The sequence below is a fragment of the Salvelinus fontinalis genome, chromosome 12, assembly GCF_029448725.1.
Source record: "Salvelinus fontinalis isolate EN_2023a chromosome 12, ASM2944872v1, whole genome shotgun sequence".
Taxonomy (NCBI): domain Eukaryota; kingdom Metazoa; phylum Chordata; class Actinopteri; order Salmoniformes; family Salmonidae; genus Salvelinus; species Salvelinus fontinalis.
In genome coordinates, this window is record NC_074676.1 from 3,319,886 (window position 1) to 3,328,362 (window position 8,477).

General features: G+C 41.2%; 1 protein-coding gene across 1 annotated transcript; it reads left to right on the forward strand.

Annotated features, from left to right (window-relative positions):
- Positions 1–2,837: 2,837 nt before the first annotated feature.
- On the forward strand, positions 2,838–7,865 carry LOC129866635 (cyclin-dependent kinase inhibitor 1C-like). Its single transcript, XM_055939397.1, has 3 exons — positions 2,838–3,539; positions 3,718–3,835; positions 4,217–7,865. Exons 1-2 carry the CDS (start codon positions 2,888–2,890, stop codon positions 3,831–3,833), a joined length of 768 nt encoding a protein of 255 aa, XP_055795372.1. The 5' UTR covers positions 2,838–2,887; the 3' UTR covers positions 3,834–3,835; positions 4,217–7,865.
- The last annotated feature ends 612 nt before the right edge of the window (positions 7,866–8,477 follow it).

Sequence of the window (8,477 nt, forward strand, 5' to 3'; positions counted from 1 at the left end):
AAGCCATAGTCAATCAATCAATAATATAATAATTATTTTAGCAAAAATGTTTATTTTTAATTTACAATCTGTAGAAGCTATGAGAATAGGAAGGTTCAAATCTTTTGTGAAGCATCACAGCACAGTTGAAAAATATATGGCAAATAAAAATCCGAAATGGATGATGTTGGAAGATAGATGGGAAGGGTTGAGTGGAACTGAAGGGTGGGACTAATAACAAGATAATGTATGGCATACGGGATCTGTGAAATGTGTATAGGTGCGGAGCTTTTGTGAAATAGCACAGTTACAAGTGGAAATAAAATTGGATGGACAACAGAAATAGAGGAAGGACTAAGAACAAACAAGAGAGAACTATTATAAAGTAGTCTGTGTCTGTAAAATATGTATAAGATGTATAAATTGAAGGTAAAAGCAGAAGTGTTTATTAGTTTACTCCAATTGGGGGAGCGGTGGTAGGGTTGCGGGGAATAATAATAAAGGTATATTCTTTAAAAAGTATGTATGTCTATATAGGTATGTGTATGTATATATGTATATATGTATGCATGCGTGTATGGATATATATATTTACCCAAAAAAATATGGGGGATTGGAAATGATGCAGACAATTACATTGGAAGCAACATTCTTTCCGCAATATTAAGCTGATCCACCCCAATAAAATAAAAAATAATAATAAAAATAAAAATAAACATTAGCCAGCTATCTAGCTAAGTTAGCAAAGGAAGCATGCAGTAATTCAACATTGGCTAGCAATAAGTATGCTTATAAAAAAGGTACCTACCCAGCAGCTGGTGAAAATATTATTCCACTTCACAGCCACTTCAAGAAGATATTTACTAAACACCTGACAGCATGAGGTTGGCGCCTGAAACGGATAAGTAAGCATAAGCTATTACTGTAAAGAAATATAGTATGTTAGAGTAATTTTTACAGGAGGCTTCCAAATTACAGTATTTTTCAACATTTTACCCATAATGCAGTGCAATCTAACACATGAATGCTGTAAAACACATGTATGGTATTATACTGTGCATCCTAGTGTTTTTGTCACACCCTGATCTGTTTCACCTGTCCTTGTAATTGTCTCCACCCCCTCCAGGTGTCGCTTATTTTCCCCAGTGTATTTATCCCTGTGTTTCCTGTCTCTCTGTGCCAGTTCATCTTGTATGTTTCTGAGTCAACCAGTGGTTTTCCTGTTCTCCTGCTTTTTTGCATTCTCCTTTTCTAGTCCTCCTGGTTTTGACCCTTGCCTATTTCTGGACTTTGTACCTGTCTGCTTTGACCACGAGCCTGTCTGCCACTCTGTACCTCCTGGACTCTGGTTTTGACATTTTTTCCTTGTCCACGACCATTCTCTTGCCTACCCCTTTGGATTAATAAACATTGTAAGACTCCAACCATCTGCCTCCTGTGTCTGCGTTTGGGTCTCGCCTTGATAGTTTGTGTTGAAATGACAGAAAAGTTATACAGTGTAGTACATTTTATTCCATTGAGTTTGCTGACTGCATTTGAAACTCCAATGTAGCATGAATTCCATTATCATGTACGCAATGTAAGTAGGTCTGGAAGGGTGCATTTTCAAAATTGAACTGCAAAGATGCTTCCAATCCATGGCATAGATAGTGGAGCAGTTGTACTACATGAATCCATTGAGGTTGCTAACAAAGTATTTGAAACAATCATTTAATTGTCACTTAATAAGGCAGTTCTGGATTTGTGGTATATGGCCAATATGCATGTGTATTTTCAAAAATGGTACATATTTGAAACAATATGTTAAACTTTCAACCAGTCTCCAATATGGGATGTGTATAACTTATGGAATATGAGATGGAACCCAGGTAATTACTTGTATTGGTAATCTATTTGAATTAGGTCTTCAATTAAAAGCATGACCATTCCAAAATTATACATGATCATATTTGGCAACAGGTTATCGAATCATGACTTTATTAATCACAATATATTATTTTATTCAGATCTGTGCCCTTATAAACTGCTTAGATGTTGCTTTGCTGCAAGTCTGTATTTCTGACATGTTTCATGAGATCCCAAATGCAATAATAGTGATGTGGAATCTAACTCACTGAACAGGGTCGAACCGAACTATTGCATGGGGAGACATATGTCTCTGCTTGTGATGCGTGTTGCTACCGAAATCGTAACAAAAACAGTGTGAATAAAGTCTATACAATTTGTTTCACTCTTTGAATGAAGTTACTGGTTCTGAACATATCACATCACCCTCACACGATTCACTGGCAACACTACACACGTTTAGAATGAGGTTCATCGATAGGAGCGTCTATCCCTGTCAAGCATATTCCACGAGATACCATATGCACACTCCATGTGCGCACGCAAATTCTACAGTGCAGATTGCTTGACCGCAGTGTCATTATACTGTGCCAGGCGTTAAGACTAAAAACCGTTATAAATTGCCCTGTAATTTCAATCATAGCCCACCATTCGCTCACTCAGCAACAGCCAGCAGCAGGTCACAGTGAAATATATCACATTTGAAGAGAAATGCCATGGTGGCCGCAGGCGCAATTTTTAGGTAGCTCTAAAACCCGCAACCCTGGACCAAAACACTTTCCACAGTAGCCCAACGCTAGAAAACGGTCGACATGGCAACCCTGAACTGTGGACAAGCAGAACGGTAATCTTGAGGTAGCAACAGTTTCACATCGACTTTGGAAATGCACAAATTGTCTTGGCCCCTGTCCAAATATTCGCACCAGCCAATGGACATGGGTTATGGATTCTTAGAAAGGGTTGGACGTAAACGAACCAATGGTCGAGCGATCTCGCTAGACGAAACTACAACTTCTTGTTGGGACTTTAAATACGGTGTGACGCTCTACTCCGGTACATTTAAATGAGAACAGCGTTGCGCAACTCCATAGAAACAAGAGGGCAAACGCAACCCCAACTATTTAAGGACACTCTAAATCCTGCAATTTATTTACACCTCTTGTTGAATTTGGGGGAAACAATGTCAAACGTCCTGCTATTAAGCAGCGCCGCGGAGAGGTTGTCCACACCGATGACCTTTCCTCTCCACGCACGCACGGGCGTCTGTCGTAATCTTTTTGGACCGGTGGATCACGACGAACTGAACCGGGAAATGAAATCCAAGATGCGGGATATTTCGTATAGGGACCAGCGGAAATGGAACTTTAATTTCGAGGCCGAAGTGCCACTGTCTGGGGACTATGTGTGGGAGGAAACCCCGGTGGATATGAGCCCTGTTTTCTACCAGGACCCTGTACAGGTCGGGAGGGCGAGGATTGTTGTAACACCGGTCAATGTGAAGCCAGACGTTGACGTTCTCCTACTGGACTCCTCTTCTCAGGGTGAATCGCCTCATTGTGTTGACCGCTTGACCAGCTCCAAAGGTAACACTCCATGCCTCACCGAAGTCAACCAGGAGAACTGCGCAGTGAAGCTGAACTCGGGGAAGCCTACTCGCAAACAACTCCCGCGTGTTCGATGCAAAATAACTACTGATACGACGACACTTGCTACAGGTAGGCCTAAATATATGTAGGCTAAGCCTAGTGTGTTTTACGCATTGATGCTGAATCTCGAGATATATTTGGGTAAGTGACGTAGTCATTTTCATGTGTTGTCTGGTCAGTGGGCTAATATTTGGCCACCTGGGCCATGCTGTGAGTTCTTGGATTTAAATGTTACTTTTTCCCCCAGACTTTTACATGAAACGAAAACGGATGACGACCGAAACGAAGCTAAATGAAAGCACTTGCCACCACCCTTCGTCTCAATGTCACGTAGAACAAACTCAACGCAAGAAAATTCGTTGAAGGTATGTAGCTACAGTTCAATATGGCTACAAGGCATTTGAACATTGGCCGTTTTACATATGGACACAATAGTTACTTGTGCGTAATTGCGCATACGTTGTGGGGTTATTTATTCCCGATAACCATTCGAAGGGAAACTAAAACACTGTTACACACTTTAACTGGTCGAGGAAGCTGATAGTGAGTTTAGCTCGTAGTAGAGTAATTTGCGATTGGGTAGGAAATCTGCGTCACTGTGACCGGAAAGGCTCAGGCAAATGGTGACCCCTGCTGAGGTTACAACTCAGAATTTATTTTGAGAGATCTGATACATGATTTTTGTCGTTCATGTCTATACAATTTTGGATTTCGGTTAACACTTTTTTTTTTGTTCATATTTCCAGGCGTTTGAACAATCCTTTCCCCTGTAACCCTACCTTCCAACTTGAAGACAAGACTGAAAACAAGGGAAGGAGAACACTCCTGCTCGACCATTCATTGGCTTGGTGTGTGAGTGGACCTACAGTATATAGAAAGTAGCCGACACTCCATGGGGTCTCAAGATTGAATGGTCGGGAAGAGAGAATTCGGGAAGAGAGAATTCGCAGAAAGACTCAAACAAAATGTAGCATTCATGGTTGCTTTGCATAAAGCCACTTGACAGTGTTAAATGTGCAATCCTAAACTATTTTAAATTGTCTACACTGGCCAAAGTGTTCAGCTTTATAAATACAGATTTCTGTTAAGTATATCAGGGTTGTTTAAATATAGGCTATATTTCAAGACTATTCTAACTTATAATTTATTTATGTTTCTTTATATTTGCAAATACCTTTTCGATTTAGCCAAAGGGCAACTTTTTATTTACAATGTTTTTTTGGTGATGTTTTGCAACCATGTAGCTTTTTATAGTACATTTACAAAGTAGATTTCATAGTGCTTCTGAGATTTTTTTCCCCCCCTGATTTTCTGTTCAGCAAAAGATGAAAATAAAGTATTTTTGGTTCAAATGTAACAATTTAGTTTTTATCACCTCAGAATATTTTACGGGAAGGGTCAGTTTTAGAGTGTGATTTATCCCACCTGTTTGTAAAGTGGTAGCGGCTTACAGCCGCATAGACACTCATTCCATAGTCTACATCACCTCATAGCTCGGCCAACATCTGTTGGAACCAGACACAACAAGAAAAACACGATTTGCGCCGCCCGCTCTGTTTTGCCATCAAATAGCCTACCCCTTTCCCTGAGATAAAGTCATAGCATTTCTGAATACAAACTCATCTGGCAAGAGAATCATGGACATTAAATCAAGCAAGCATAGGCCAAGACTATTAACGATACAATTGAATCTAAATACAAAGCCCCACAGCCTAATGATGTTCCTCATATAACATTCTTCAAGGTCAACTTTGTTATTGCTGGATGCTAAAAAAAAGTTGTCCTTGCTTTTTGATGAAATAACTAGAATACGAAAAAAGAAAGATAAGGCAGAAAAGTACAAGCTTAGTTGGATTGCAATGGGATGGTGCATTCAAATATGCAGCCATGGGCAGCTGCGGGATATAGTCTAATTTAAAGGCCCGTTCGCTTCTAAAGAACGGCAGCAGCTGCCTTTGGAACCCGCATTGTCCACACGGACACTCCCACATTCACCCGCACTCAACAACTCGTCTAAAGAACCTCTCACCCACACTGTTTACTCCAACGTGCCACACCACCTCGGCCGTGGAGGCTACCTGCCCGAATAAGAGAGCAATAAGAAAAAAATACTCGTCTTTGTAATTGTCCTGGTCCATTGAAACAAACCATTCAGTTTGTCATACTTACAAGTGTACCCTTAATTGAAAGAAAGCAAGCCACGCACTCAGCATGCTAGACGCATAGGCCTATACCCCCTTCATAATGCTGACAAAGTCCCTATCAGTGGTTTAGCCAATAGTTTGAAAATGTGAAGACTTTTGATGGCAAGAATGACTTTGCCAGTTCCAAGCACACACGTGTACCTCGGACGGCCTTGCTCTAATTTCCAACACAAAGAGCTCCCCATCTCCATTCTTTCCTTTTTGTTGCCATATGGCAAATCCATGTACACATAGCCAAGACCAATTAATTCAGCCACATAATGTCCAGCATTGGACAACAAAAGACATGTTTCCCTCTATTCATACAAACAGCTGAAAAAAAATATATTTAAACTATTGTGATATCCAGCTAATTGCAGCCCATATGTCCACAGGGAGCAGCGGGGTTGATCAATAAACTTTTAAATGCTCGTTACTTTACATGTTGAAGATGACAGATGTTCACATGTAACTTTAATGAGGTCCATTCTATGTTAAAGATGTTCAGGCCCAATTCCTTGAGAGTTTTAAGGGTAATCCTTCTCTCGTGTCAGTAAGCTATTTGAATTTCAACAATTGTAATTTAGCCTATGGTCTTTTTTTTGTTCCTTGAAAGTGCTATTATTTTACTTAACCAATGCAGTGAATCGTCTTTAATATTGTTTTAAGGTCTAAAACTGAGCAAAGAGTGTTTATATATTGCCTATGTATACCCCGTCTAATAACTTATGCCTAAATACATGGAACATACTAAACTCAGCAAAAAAAAGTAATGTCCCTTTTTCAGGACCCTGTCTTTCAAAGATAATTAGTAAAAATCCAAATAACTTCACATATCTTCCTTGTAAAGGGTTTAAAAACTGTTTCCCATGCTTGTTCAATGAACCATAAACAATTAATGAACATGCACCTGTGGAACGGTCGTTAAGACACTAACAGCTTACAGACGGTAGGCAATTAAGGTCACAGTTATGAAAACTTAGGACACTAAGAGGCCTTTCTACTGACTCTGAAAAACACCAAAAGACAGATGCCCAGTGCCCCTGCTCATCTGCGTGAACTTGCCTTGCTGCAAGGAGGCATGATGACTGCAGATGTGGCCAGGGCAATAAATTGCAATGTCTGTACTGTGAGACGCCTAAGACAGCGCTACAGGGAGACAGGACGGACAGCTGATCGTCCTTGCAGTGGCAAACCACATGTAACAACACCCGCACAGGATCGGTACATCCGAACATCACACCTGCGGGACAGGTACAGGATGGCAACAACTGCCAGAGTTACACCAGGAATGCACAATCCCTCCATCAGTGCTCAGACTGTCCGCAATAGGCTGAGAGAGGCTGGACTGAGGGCTTGTAGGCCTGTTGTAAGGCAGGTCCTCACCAGACATCACCGGCAACAACGTCGCCTATGGGCACAAACCCACCGTCGCTGGACCAGACAGGACTGCCAAAAAGTGCTCTTCACTGACGAGTCGCGGTTTTGTCTCACCAGGGGTGATGGTCGGATTCGCGTTTATCGCCGAAGGAATGAGCGTTACACCGGGGCCTGTACTCTGGAGCGGGATCGATTTGGAGGTGGAGGGTCCGTCATGGTCTGGGGCAGTGTGTCACAGCATCATCGGACTGAGCTTGTTGTCATTGCAGGCAATCTCGACGCTGTGCGTTAGAGGGAAGACATCCTCCTCCCTCATGTGGTACCCTTCCTGCAGGCTCATCCTGACATGACCCTCCAGCATGACAATGCCACCAGCCATACTGCTCGTTCTGTGCGTGATTTCCTGCAAGACAGGAATGTCAGTATTCTGCCATGGCCAGCGAAGAGACCGGATCTCAATCCCATTGAGCACGTCTGGGACCTGTTGGATCGGAGGGTGAGGGCTAGGGCCATTCCCACCCAGAAATGTCCAGGATTGCAGGTGTCTTGGTAGAAGAGTGGGGTAACATCTCACAGCAAGAACTGGCAAATCTGGTGCAGTCCATGAGGAGGAGATGCACTGCAGTACTTAATGCAGCTGGTGGCCACACCAGATAATGACTGTTACTTTTGATTTTGACCCCCCCCTTTGTTCAGGGACACATTATTCAATTTGTGTTAGTCACATGTCTATGGAACTTGTTCAGTTTCTGTCGCAGTTGTTGAATCTTGTTATGTTCATACAAATATTTACACATGTTAGGTTTGCTGAAAATAAACTCAGTTGACAGTGCGAGGACGTATCTTTTTTTCGCTGTGTTTATAACACTTCAACATTGGAGATAACAACCATTTTGTCGTTAGTTCGTGAAAATAAATGTGGAAATACTGATGTTTGTGGAGTTATACATCCTTTCATAGGAGTTTGAGTCATTGGCCTATTGCTTTCCAACCCAAAAATAAAAACCTATTCTTCACATTTTGAAAGATAAAATGTTAACTAACGAGGCGATAGCTTTATTTTCAATGTTGAAATATAAAATTTGCCAAGTTTTGAAAGATGTTACCAAAACGGTCTCAACAAATCACCAGGCAACAAAATTCAGCCCTGACATGTTCAGTAAATTGACAACAAATTAAGTTGGTTAAATATAATGTCTTATACAGTAGAATGTCCATGACTTGAACTTTTTGGTAGGCCCACTGGACAACATTTTATTAAACATTTTATGAAATAAGAATAGGAGTCTAGTCTAGTCTTGTCGATGAGTAGCCTATTTAGCCTATGGGTTGGCCTACACAGAACACAATTATTCTTAACCTTCTCGCTTGCAATACTCGAGATGTAAAACCAATACATGTATCTATCTATTTTATCCATATAATACGGTTGCTATGATAAATG